Raw genomic sequence first — 13,848 nt, forward strand, 5'->3', positions numbered from 1 at the left:
TTTTTTTTTAAATAAATAGAAAAGGTTAAAGGATTAGGATTAGGAGTCCAGTTTGGTGCAAGGTAACCATAAGTTTCTTGCAAGATAATCAAGTGGGAATGTTGAGTTGAACAGAGCAGCTGAATATAGAAATCTGGAGTTCAAGAGAGAAGTCTAGACTAGAGATATAAGAGGGCATCAAAAAGTTCATGGAAAAATAAAGACAATGGAATTTTCCCAGAAACTCTTTGAAGTCCCACATATAAGCAAAGTGGAGGGAGTGCATCAAGGTATTGGCAATGATAAAATGGATCAAATTCTACTCTTTGGTCAATTTACAACTGATAACTGTCAAGAGCTGTTTAAGATGAATAGTAGGAACCAGGGGATACCTTAAGTGGATTCAAGAAAGGATGGGTGAAGAGAAATTAAAGAAAACAGACACATAATTTCTTCAAGTAATTTCAGTATAATAAGGAGCAGAGACATGGGAGTGTGGCTAAGCGTGGGAAGAGGAGTCAAAGAAAGGGTCTTCCCTACATTTGGAAAAGTAAAAGTAGTTTTACAATCCAACAGACAAGCAGAAACTGATATTGTGGGCATGGGGACAACTACTGAAGCATTAACTCTGTCTGAGTAGGTAAAAAGGGATTAATCTAATATATACAAACAAGAGAGCGGTGTTAAGTATTATCAGTAGTAAAGTGAAATGTTTTCTAGATTATAACAAAATTTTTAACATTTTCACTTCTTCTGATCTTTATAATAATCCTGAATTGTAGGTATCACCCCATTTATTTATGGAAAAATAAAGAGTAAGTCAGAGAGATACTTGGTAACTTGGCCAAAGTCACATGCTACTAAGCAGCAAAGCCAGAATACAAACCTAACTCTTCAGTTTCTATATTCCTTTTCAGGGTTACTTTAGTTTAGATTAGAGTCATGCTGAAGAACATTTCCTTATACATTAATTATAGTGTCCTACTTTTCAAGTATTACCAAAACCACACTTTGAAATATCCTACAAAGATGTAGCTTAATACATTTAACCATGATTAGTTATTCTAATAAACCAAGTTACCACTAACAGTGTAACAGCAAAATAATTTAGCTACCTTTGAAGTAATACTCATGGAGTTTTTCTAATTCTGAAAAGATCACATGTTCATTAGGAAAAATCTCGGAAACACAAAAAAGATTTTTAAAAGGTCAAAATTTATCATAATATCACCAACCCCTCAAATGACATAACAGTTTATTTCCTTCCCAAAAAAGTGTACTTTAAAATAAGGGACATTTCTCTAATCAGCTTCTGGTAGTTTCTGATGTCTACTGAGATAATGCATATTCTTTGATGTGTATTCAAAGACAAATGTGCCACCAAAGATATAAAACTGTGGTTTCTGGTATCAAAGGAAAACATGAAACAGAGTGGTATAGCTAACAAATCTATGTAGAAATGTTTTGTTCTTTGCATTTCTTACCTGGTTATTTTCTTCATCCTCAAACACAAAATCTTGCTGCATAACTTCATTATATAAATTAGTGCTAGCCACAGGTTCTGAACAGTCTCTGTTACTTTCACTGGCATTAATAATATCATCAGCAATATCAACCCTGGTAATGAAGATTAAAAAATCAGATCAGGTCAAACACTGACTATGTATGTAATGCCTTTAAAATAAACATGAATAATAATGTGAAATTTTCATTTGTTAAAGAATATGTGCCCATCACATAAAAACCCATACTTTGCCTTGCTAAATTAGATTATTAAGTTTGCTAAGGTTTTTTGTTTTCCCTCTTTCCTTTGGGATGTTGTGGAATATCTAGTCTGTTATCGTCTTAGAAATTTTCCAAAAGTAAATGAATGGCTTTGAAAATATTTTATGTGACAAAATGATTTCCATTACAAATGCACATTCCCAATCATAATGACCTGCTTGTTCTCATTATAATACAAGTCTAGTATTAGACACCAGAGTGTCCAACTCCTTATCAAGTACAACAGGAATAGTTTCTTGCTGCAGATTTGATACTTTAAGTTGTTTAGAACATCAGTCGTTGCTTACAAAGACAATGCCACCCATTGAAGAGCATGTATTATTTCCCCAGAGATGAAAACTATTGTCTGAATACAAGCATAGGTTTACAGGATCCCTAACTAAGCTGGAGTCCTAGTGTAGTGCTGTAGGATAAGCACACAACTGAAATGTCAGTTTGAACCAGAGGTTGGTGGTTAAAACTCACCAGTCGCTCCTCGGAAACCTCATACAGGGTCACTATGAGTCGGACAATGACAAAACTAAGTTAAGGCCAAGACAACAAACTCCCAAGGAATATGCTTCTAACTATACACTTTTAAGGAGTTCTGGTAGCATAAGTGGTCACGACTCGGGCTGTGAACCGCAAGTTCAGCAGTTCAAAACTACCAGCCGTTCCACGGGAGAAAGATGACGCTTTCTGCTCCTCATAAAGATTTACAGCCTCAGAAACCCTGTACAGGGTTGATATGAGTTGGAACAGACTCCACGGCACATAACAACAGCAACATACACTTTTAAATATTTCCCAATTATTTCATTTCTAACTTTTCGACACAGCAGTTTTCATTCATATTCAGCTAAAATACTCCCTTATAGAGTCTAGTTAAATCAGTTCAAAGCGCCAGGGACATCACAAGTAACTTGTCCAAGCTAGGCATGCCATCTATGAAGACCATGGTGTCTACATGGCACTCCTACAATTGTACAATTACGGTACTTCTGAAAAAACATATTCTGATTATTTTTATATGTTAATAATTTTCTATTTCTTTCTATATTTAATAGCTATTCTAATGAACTATTATAAGTAGTTGGCGCAATGGCTAAGCACTGGTTTACTAACCAAAAGGTTGTCAGTTCAAACCTACCCAAAGACCTCGGAAGATTTACTTAGCCCTTTTAAAATCTTTAAAAAACAAAACAAATTACTGTACCCAATTCACAACTTTTTTTTTCCCCCCTCAAACTTTCCAGTTGGATACCTTTTTCATCTGTCTGCAAAATGAAGGCTTATGTGAAAATTAAGTAACATTGTGGTCGCAAAGGAAATTATACATATATACTAAAAGGCAGAGCTGAGATGATGACAAAGGAGGGAAGGCTTTCCTTTATTTAACAGTAACAGGTCAGGTGAACAAGGAAGAAAGCCTCTGCTAATTATAAATGCATTTAAATTATACAAATTCATCTACTAACAGGTAATCTATAAAAGGAGGGCGAGGGGCTAATGACAGGGGATGAAAATGTAAATGACAAAAAATGATTCTGCTCATTATTTCACTCAAGGATCACATTCCTAGGGTGATGTCAATCTGCTGTCTCTGTATCTACCTATCTGCTTAACTCACTACATGCCTCTCACGTGTGACCATATTTTACATGAAAGACAAGTCTAATTTTTTTCAGTTAAGCAGTTTTAATGCAACATAGCTCTTACAGATAAGAACTTCACCTGATATCCAGAGAGGAAAAATTAGCTGGGTTGGACATAATAAAAAGATACTATGCATACTACATTAATGGAAGAATTAGGAGACTTTCAATGTTAATTAAGTATATATAATTTATATCAAGTATATACAACTAAAAAAGGAGTTCTCTCTGGTAGTGTAGTGGTTACGGATCGGGCTGTAAACCACAAGGTCAGCAGTTCAAAACTACCAGCCACTCCACAGGAGAAAGATGAGGCTTTTGCTCTCGTAAAGATTTACAGCCTTGGAAACCCTGTACAGGGTCGTTATGGGTCAGAACCAACTGGACTGCACTTCACAACAACATATACAACTAAGCTGGAGTCTTGGTATAGAGATGTGGGATAATGCACTGGACCACAAAGTAGGTTTAAACTGCAAGGTTGGCAATTCAAATTCACCAGCTGCTCCTCAGATACCCTATATAGGGTCACTATGAATTGGAACAGACTTGAAGGCACTTAACAACAACAACATATACAACATCACTTTTCACACTGATGTTCAGAAACACCAAGAAAGATGAGATCCATTATCTAAATAAATATAACTCTTTTTTTAAGATAACAATTTTATGACCCTTAATACATAACAGAAAAATGTTTTAAAAGTTTCTTACTGGTTATTAGATCCATCCCCATCACAATTAATACTTCCTGCTTCATTATTACACATCAGACTTTGCTGTTGCAAATTCTTAAGATCATGATCTAGGCTGCTCTGCAGATCAAAAAGGTGCTGTTCCACAGCTGCTCTAATTGTTCTTTCTAAAATGCTACAAAACAATACATTTTAGTGAGAAGCAGTCACACCTAATTGGGTATTTGGCCAAATAACTCTAAATTTAAAAATCAGTATTTTTATAGTGGTTTTTACTAAGGGCTTCAAAAAGTGTGAGGAAAAATTGGATTAAAAGCTACAGAACTTCTGCATGAACTTTTTGAAGCCCCTCACCCCACATATATGGCTCTGTAGGACTGCTAACTGCAAGGTCAACAATTCAAACACACCAGGCACTCCTTAGAAATCCTATAAAGGGTCAATATGTGTCAGAACCAACTCAACAAGAACAACTCATATAAAAGGGAATGCATAAAAAGAATACATAATACTGGCTCAGTTTTTAAAAATAAAAGTTGCCCAAATCAATGATCCTATCTATATAAATAAATCACAATGTCACTATTTTTTTTTCACAGGGGGTGGAGGGTCAGTTGCTCCAATAATTCATTCCTCATAACTACTTAAAAAAATCATTTAAGTAGATTTTTAAAGGCTACATTTATACAGCAAAATAATTGATCAACACTCAGCTAAAAAAAAAAGGATCAAGGTACTGTTCATGTATTTTACATTGTCTTCTTTGTTGTGTTTTTAAGAAAACTTAATAATCAAAAGCTCTATCAACATTTTTCGATTACTTCAGAGGATCAAAAAAAATCATCTAAAAAAAGGTTCATTCTTATTTTGTGTATTAATTCAGTGGACTCCTTTGTTCCTACTGCTAAACAGAAAATACTAGTCTCATAGTCTTACAAATAATAGTTCCTCTAAAATGAGCACAATGAATACACAATTTATTTCTATAACTTAAGAAAAGTTTATAAATTCGAAAATGCACCTTCTGTAAGTATATTACTTACTCTGCAGAAGCTGGTAAAATGCTGATGGGAGATATATGGGCACTGCAATCAAAGAAAGAAATAAACTATAATTTTTTTAAAATATCAAGTGGCTACAAAATGAGAAAACTGCTACATTTATATTTCCTTGACACACCAGGTGAGCATGCACAAAGTTTCATGTTTTCAACTACACACTACCCTGAAAATATTTTCTGAAGTTGGTTATAAAAGGTTTCAAACATTAACCAAAGAAAACAAATGAAATAATGTATCATTTAACAAGAACAAAAAGAAAAAAGAGGTAATATTTAGAGAATATTTATTATGGGCAGGAAGTCTGATAAGTATTTAACTCATTTAATAGTTTCCAATACTTGAGAAATCTGTACCTGGACCAAGGAGGCAGTTGTTTGAATAGAACATGAGAACACTGGCTGGTGGAAAATTAAGAAAGGTGTACGACAGGGTTGTATTCTTTCACCATACTTATTCAACCTGTATGCTGAGCAAATAATCCGAGAAGCTGGGTTACATGGAGTAACCAATAAACAACGTTCTTATCAATGGAGAAAAGACTGAACTTCTCAAAGACTTCATTCTTATTGGATCAACTATCAACACTCACGGAAGCAGCAGTCAAGAAATCAAACGACGTATTGCATTAGGCAAATCTGCTGCACAAGACCTTTTGAAAGCGACAGCATGAGAACTAAGGTGCGCCTGACCCAAGCCATGGTATTTTTCAATAACCTCATATGTATGCGAAAGCTGGACAGTGAATAAGGAAGACCATAAAAGAATTGATGCTTTTGAGTTAATGGTGTTGGAGGAGAATATTGAAAGTGTGACGGACTGTCCACTGTGTTGGAAGAAGAGCAGCCAGAGTGTTCCTTGGAAGCCAGGATGGCCAAACTTTGTCTCTCATACTTCAGACATATTGTCAGAAGGGACCAGTTGCTGGAGAAGGATATCATGTTTGGTAAGGTGGAGGGTCAGAGGAAAAGGGGTAGACCCCCAGCGAGATGGGTTGGCTAAATAGCAGCATCAATAGGCTCAAGCATGGCACCAATACTGAGGTTGGCCCAGGATCGGATAGTGTATCATTCTGCTGTGCATAAGGTCGCTATGAATTGGCACCGACTCAATGGCACCTAACAACAACAACAACAAACACTTGAGGAGTTAATTTTTCCCTTTACCACAAAACTGAAGCTCAGAGATTAACCTCCCCAGAGGCACACAATTTCAAGGATCAGAAGTGGTACCTGACTCAGGATGGGAACTTCAATGTCCCTGCTATTAACAACTATGTGCTCTTCTGTCTTCTAAAATCCAAAAATGTTACTAAAAACAAAAACACATACAGCATAGCCATTTCTATCGAAGCTATCTCTACCTAACAGAATATGATTCTAATAAAGAAACTATTTTCATACTTAAAAAAACCCCAATGCCACTGAATCGATTCTGACTCAGCTGGGTCCTACAAGACAGAGTAGAATGGCCCCATATAGTTTCCACGGCTATAAACCTTTATGGATGTAACTGCCACATCTTTTCGCATAGAGTACCTACTAAAACTGCTTTTGGCTAGCAGCCAAGCACACAACCAGGACCCCTTCACAAAAAAAGACTATTGTTGCTGTTAGGTGCTGTCGAGTCAGTTCTGACTCACAGCAGCCTTAGAACAAAAGAATAAAACACTGCCTGATCCTGCGCTAACCTCACAATCACTGTTAGCCATTGCTGCTGACACTGTGCAAATCCATCTCATTGGGGGTCTTCCTTTGTTTTTGCTGACCCTCCACTTTACCAAGCATAATGTCCTTCCTCCTCCAGAGACTGGCACCTCCTGACAATACGTTCAAAGTATGAGAGATGAAATCTTGCCACTCTGGCTTCTAAGGAGTATTCTGGCTGTATTTCTTACAACGCAGATTTGTTTGTTCTGGAAGTACATGGTACTTTTAATATACTTCTCCAACACCATTAACTCAAATGCATTAGTTCTTCTATGCTCTGCCTTATTCACTGTCAAAACTTTCACATGCATATAAGGCTACTGAAATACCATAGCTTGGAGTCAGGCACATCTTAGACCTCAAAGTGACCATACCATCTTTGCTCTTGAACACTTTAAAGAGGCCTTATACAACATATTTGCCTAATGCAATATGCCACTTTATTTCTTGACAGCTGCTTTCATCAGTTTTGATGGTGGATCCAAGCAAAATGAAGTATTTGACAATTTCCATCTTTTCTCCATTTATTATGATGCTATTTACTGGACCGGTAGTGAGGATTTTTGTTTTCTTTCAATACAGGTTCAACCTATATAGAAAGCTGTGGTCACTGATTCTCATCACTGCATATTTTAAGTCCTCTTCACTTTCAGGAAGCAAGGTTCTATCATTTGTGTATTGCAGGTTGTTTTAATGGTCTTCCTCTAATTGTGATGCACATTCTTCTTCCTCTTATCCAGCTTCTAGGATTCTTTGCTACTCATACAAGTTGAAAAGTATGATGAAAGAATACAACCCTGACACACAAAACTTTCCTGATTTTAAACCACTCACTCAGTGTCCTCTTTTTCTGTTCTAACAGCTGCCTCTTGGTCTATGTACAGGTTCCTCATGAGAACAATTAAGTGTTCCGGAATGTCCATTCTCTGCAATGCTATCCATAGCTTGTTATGATCCACACAGTCAAAAGCCTTTGCTTTTAACTAGATATGTGGATGTATATATATATGGAGTCTTGGTAGCACAGTGGGTTACAAGCTGGGATGTTAACCAAGGTCAGCAATTTGAATATATCAGCTGCTCCACAGGAGAAAGATCAGGCTTTCTGCTCCCATACAGATTTACAATCCCAGAAACTCTATACAGGGTCGCTATGAGTCAGAACTGACTCCATGGTACACCAACACCACTACCATATAGGTACATATAATGGAGCACTGTGGCACTGGAGGATGAGCACTGGACTGCTAAATACAAGGTTGGTAGTTCAAACACATCAGTTACACTGCAAGAGAAAACATGAGGTTTTCTGTTCCCATGAAGATTTTCAGCCTCGGAAACCATATATAAGGTCTCTATGAGTCAACTTAACAGCACCTAACAATAACATATAGATAAAAACATACTAGTTAAAAATAATAATAATCCCAGTGGTGTCAAACTCCCATGTATTACAGAGTAGAACTACTCCATAAGATTCTCTTGGCTATAATCTTTACAGAAGCAGATAGCCAGGCCTTTCTTCCATGATACCACTGGATGAACCTGAACTTCCAACCTTTAAATTAGTAGTTCAGCACAAACCACTTGTCACAGACATCAATACACACATCACTATAAATCTATGGGCTCAAATGGGCTCAAGCATGGTAACTATCGTGAGCTTGGCCCAGGACCGGGCAGTGTTTCGTTCTGTTGTACATAGGGTCTCTATGAGTAGGTATCAACTCAATGGCAAATAACAACAACATAAATCTATATCAGTACCTATATGAAACTATTCATGTTTATCTTAGGAAAATTAGATGCTGTTGTTAGATGCCATCAAGTAGATTATGACTTTTAATAACTCCGTGTGACAAAGTAGAACTGCCCCCAAAGGCTTTCTAGGCTGTTTATCAGCTGTAATGTTTACAGGACTCATGGTGGTGTGTGGGTTAAGCACTGGACTGTTAACCTAAAGGTTAGAATTCACCAGCTGCTATGTGGGAGAAAGATGTTGAAGGATTACAGCCTCAGAAACCTCATGGCACAGTTCTACTCTGTCATATAAGATCACTGTTAAGTCAGAATCGACTTGACAACAATGGGAACCTTTAAACAAGTATCACAAGTTCTTTCTCCCACAGATGCACTTTCTACTCACAGTGACCCAGTATAGGGTTTCTGAGGAGGCAGATGGAGGGTTTTAATCGCTGACCTTGCGGTTAGTAGTCCAGTGCTGATTCTACAGCACTACACCAGGACTCCAGATTGCTGGTGTTGTTAAGAGCCATTGAGTCGATTCCAACCCATAGCGATCCTGTATATGGTTTCCAAGGAGCAGCTGGTGAGCTTGAACCACCAGTTTGAACTTACAGTTCAAACAACTTTACAATCTGATGCATTAGCCCACAGCACCACACCAGGACCCCAGGACTCCAGATAGACTGATATAAATAAATGAAGCCAAGTACCGCATCTGATGCTCACTTGGAGAAACAATGACTTATTCAAAAGTTGGCAGAAAAATTCTATGTTCGTAATTTAGGAGAAAAGCAGTATTAGTTTGCTAATGCATAGAGATGATTGAAAGATCATCTATCAGATTAAGATACAGCATATTTAAATGACACATTTATGTATGCCTAAGTACATAAGACACCAGAGCCATCACAGCGCTACAGAGAAGAGTAACTCTCAATGCCACTGGTTTCTTGATATGATACCACAAAACTGTAGAACCTCTTGTTGTTCCAACTCATAGTGAGCCTGTATAGTGTTTCCAAGGATCGGCTGATGAATCTGAATGGCTGATCTTGTGGTTCATAGTCCAGAGCTTATTCTACAGCGCCACACAACGATTCCATAGATCCTCTTATTGTTGTTAAGTGCTGTCGAGTCAGTTCCAACTCACAGCAACCCTGTATGAAGTTCCCAAGGAGTGGCTAGTGAGTTTAAACCACTGACCTTGTGGTTCAAACCCCCCTTGAAATCCAGCACATTAACCCACAGCACCATGTCAGGACCCCATAAAGCCTCTTAGCCAGCTTTAAAAAAACTAGAGTTGCTAAGACTCTTTCTCCTACAAAGCAGCTGTTGGGTTTGAGCTGTCGACCTATGCAGGTCAATGCTTAGCTCACTACATCACCAAAGATCCTGTAATATTCTTTAAAAAATATCAGTAGATACTGTGGTACAAAATTTGCCAAGAAAAGTCTGTTACCAGCGCAATGAAAGAGTTAGTCTGAATATTATTAATGCATGTAGCACTGTAGATTATTTTGTTTTGTTTTGCTTTTAAAGATAGACCCTCTTACTATCTTAAAAAAATGACTGCTAGCCCAACCAAAGCACTCCGTCTAACATAACATAAAGATTTCAATGCTGACCCTGTATTCTTCATCAGATGTAACTGCATATTTCACCAAAAAGAGGATTATTTCAAGCTACAAGGTAATAAGACAAAATGTTAAGTGTCATCGCGTCAGTTCCAACTCATAGGGACCCTGTATGGGTTTTCAAGCAACGGATTCGAGTTTGAACCACAGACCTTCCGGTTCTAACTGACTTTAGGGTTGAATACTGATCCTACAGTGCCACATGCACTAGAAAATTCAGACCAATTCACTCATTGTGCTGGTAACAGACTTTTCTTGGCAAATTTTGCACCACAGTATTTACTGATATTTGAAAAATATATTACAGGAGCTCTGGTTATGTAGTGAGCTAAGCATTGAGCTGCTAACCATAGGTCAACAGTTCAAACCCAACAGCTGCTCTGCAGGAGAGTTAGTCTCAGAAACTCTAATTTTCCCACAATTATCAGAAAAATGTAACTGAAATGCACCGTCTGTTTCAAATTAAATTACTTTCAGTTTGTTTAAACTGAAGTAAACTGAATCAAACTAAACTGTTTAGCCATCAAGTGCCTGTGAGGATATGAAGCAATTATGATTCTCATATAATGCTGGTGGGAATATAAAATAGTACAAACACTTTGGAAACCAGTTTATTTATTTATTTTTCTTTTTTAAATAAAACTGAACATATGCTTAGCAAACAACCTAAGAACAGCAGTCCTGGGGATTTACAAAGAGAAATTAAATCCTAAACACAAAGGAAGATTTGTACAAGTATAGTACCTTTACTCATAATGTGTGTGTGTGTGTGTGTGAATTGCAGACCTTGCAGTCCAGTGCTTATTCTACAGCACCACACCAAGACTCCAAAGAAGAGTGAGTGGTTTTTGCCTTTAGCTTTTCCTTATTTTAGAAATGGGATCCCCCAAAATTCATTTAAACTAAGAATACTTTATTTTCATAAATTTTGGGTGGGCCCCATTTCTGAAATAGCCAAGGGGGAAAAAATGACAAAAAGTATTGCTACCAGGTTTCCATTCATAAATGCACAGGTTTACTCCAAACAAAACATGTTTAAACATGTCCTGAGATCAGTAGACAGCTACACACAAGTTCTCTCAATAATATACTTGTCTTAGTCTCATTAAGGTGTCTTCAAACGAAAAAACAACTCAAACAGTTGCTCCAGAGGGTATCTGCTGGGCCGGTTCAATTCAAAGCAGAAAAGCTATCTCAGAAGGTTATAGCCAGTTTTTTGGACTCCAAAGAATACAGGCTGATCACAGGGGCTTATTAGGAAGTATCAAGAAAGTTGAAAACTGCACTAGTGGGAAAAAAAAACACTAGCGAGTTGTTTCAAATAATTTTTTTCCATCCTGAGAATGTACCTGCTTATTGTTCATGGGTAGCAAGGACTGTCCGACTAGAATTTCATTGGGAAACATTACCCATCCACCCTGTAGTCCTGATCTTGTCCTTTCATACTTCTTTCCCAAACTCAAGATTGCACCTTATGATGTAATTCAAGATTTAATTTTTGGCCTGCCTTTTTTTGTCTCTCTCACTTTATCTACTTTGTGCCCAAGTACTGTTTCTTGCTACATCTAGCTCTATGAAAGGGTTCATATTGTTTTTCTTTAGCATATTAAATCTATTTTCAGATTATTAAAGACTTATCCTAATGTGGAACAGAGGTTAAAATATTTCATGGAGTTTGAGTATCTTTACATGAAAAGGAAATAAAACATCTTTAATGGAAGGAAGGAGCTATGAATAATATGTATACCAAGGAAGTGAGTAAAACGAAGCAAAAAATGGGAGAGAAAGTAGGAAAAGAATAGATTACTTGCTTGGTAACAAGGAAGGTATAAAGAAGTAAGTTTAAAAACTAAATTGAAGTGCAAGTTACCATCATCAATAGAAAGTGATACAAGACAAGATATAATGCAAGACCTTTTTAAAGTATTGAAGAACAAAGATGTCAGCTTGAGGACTAAGGTGCGCCTAACCCAAGTCATGGTATTTTCAATAATCTCATATGCACATGGAAGTTGGACAATAAATAAGGAAGACCGTAGAAGAATTGAAGCTTCTGAGTTAATGGTGTTAGAAGAGAATACTGAAAGTGTATGGGCTGCCCATAGAACCAACAGATCCGTGTTGGAAGAAGTGCAGCCAGAGTGCTCCTTGGAGGTCAAGATGACCAAACTCTGTCTCTTTCATACTTCGGACATATTGTTAGGAGGGACCAGTCGCTGGAGAAGGATATCATGTTTGGTAAGGTGGAGGGTCAGAGAAAAAGAGGAAGACCCCCAGCAAGATGGATTGGCCAAGTGGCAGCATCAATGTGCGCAAGCGTGGCAACAATCGTGAGGTTGGCCCAGGATCGGGCAGTGTTTCGTTCTGCTGTGCATAAGGTCACTATGAGTCAGCACTGACTCTATGGCACCTACCAACAACATAAGACAATGTTCCTTTTTTCTCAAGGTATGTTAAGGAGAATAAAGTCTAGTTGGATGAAAAAAAAAAAAAAAATTCAACAATATATCAAAAAAAATAATTCATCATGACCAACTGGGATTCATATCAGGGATGCAAGGATGGTTCAATATTAGATAAATAATCAATATGATCCACCATATAAATTAAAAAAAAAAAAAAAAACCGGAAAAGAACCATATGATCAAAATGACTGATATAGAAAAAGGCATTTGACAAAATCCAACATCCATTCCTGATAATAACACTCAATAAAGTAGGAATTGAAGGGAAATTCCTCAACATAATTTAAGAGCATAAATACACATAGGGATTGAGGCATAGTCTAAAAAGGAGAAATAATACTAAAATGCTTGACTGTCTTATGAATATTGGCTTCCCTTGCCTACTATTGTAAAATAGACATTTGAGTGGGATAGAAAGGAATGTTGAGAAACATGATTACAGAAAGCTTGTAAACCCGTCTTCAACCTACAACTAATTGGAATACCTAAAAAGAGTTCTACAATTTTCCCAGTGAAACAGGCCTCTTGCAGTGCGCCTTTACAGTGTAGAGGACCTTAAGTAGAACCCTGAGCCCCATCTAAAACCTTCTGAGGCAGGACATTCCCACTAGAAAGGAGAAGCAGACCAGACTGGAACAGCTAGAGCAACAGAAGATACATCTTCAAAGAAAGATCATCAGGAAAAACCCAAAACAAAAATACCAGTTATGACTGGCAACTACAAGAATAAGTAAGTTGTTGCCATCAAGGCAAGCAATCAAGTTCCTTCAAGACAAACCCCCATCTAAGATTGAAACACAAAGGGAACATATGAGCAGGCATGTAAGCTTGCTGACGACCACATTAGTCTACTGGTGAGTGGAATAGGAGGAAAGACAGCGATGAAGAAATGGGCCGAGTTCAACCGTGTTCCATAGACACCTGCTGACCTTGAGATGAAAGAGAGAAGAGGAAGGGCTAGGTGTTCCAAAGTGTGCTGAGACCTGGGGACACCTGAACCCATGGGCATGAACATAGCCATGGAAGGCTAGAGCTGAGAGTGAAGCATCCAGCTGATATGATGTGAGGGGAGACACAAAGAACACTCAAAGTTGCAGATAGTACCCATCTGACCTAGCCTCGATGGCTTGATAATCAGAG

The 13,848-nt window shown here is 37.5% G+C and overlaps 1 protein-coding gene across 3 annotated transcripts in view; it reads right to left on the reverse strand.

Annotated features, from left to right (window-relative positions):
- FAM13B (family with sequence similarity 13, member B) overlaps window positions 1-13,848 on the reverse strand; it is a 158,288-nt gene that overhangs the window by 51,840 nt on the left and 92,600 nt on the right. For all 3 annotated transcript variants that reach the window (XM_006866108.1, XM_006866106.1, XM_006866107.1), the window contains 3 exons: window positions 5,140-5,181; window positions 4,116-4,271; window positions 1,464-1,596 (listed from right to left, as the gene is read on the reverse strand). In XM_006866108.1, the coding sequence (XP_006866170.1) occupies window positions 1,464-1,596; window positions 4,116-4,271; window positions 5,140-5,181 (331 nt within the window). The remainder of the gene's footprint in view (window positions 1-1,463; window positions 1,597-4,115; window positions 4,272-5,139; window positions 5,182-13,848) is intronic.

The sequence above is a fragment of the Chrysochloris asiatica genome, unplaced genomic scaffold (assembly GCF_000296735.1).
Source record: "Chrysochloris asiatica unplaced genomic scaffold, ChrAsi1.0 scaffold00087, whole genome shotgun sequence".
Lineage (NCBI taxonomy): Eukaryota > Metazoa > Chordata > Mammalia > Afrosoricida > Chrysochloridae > Chrysochloris > Chrysochloris asiatica.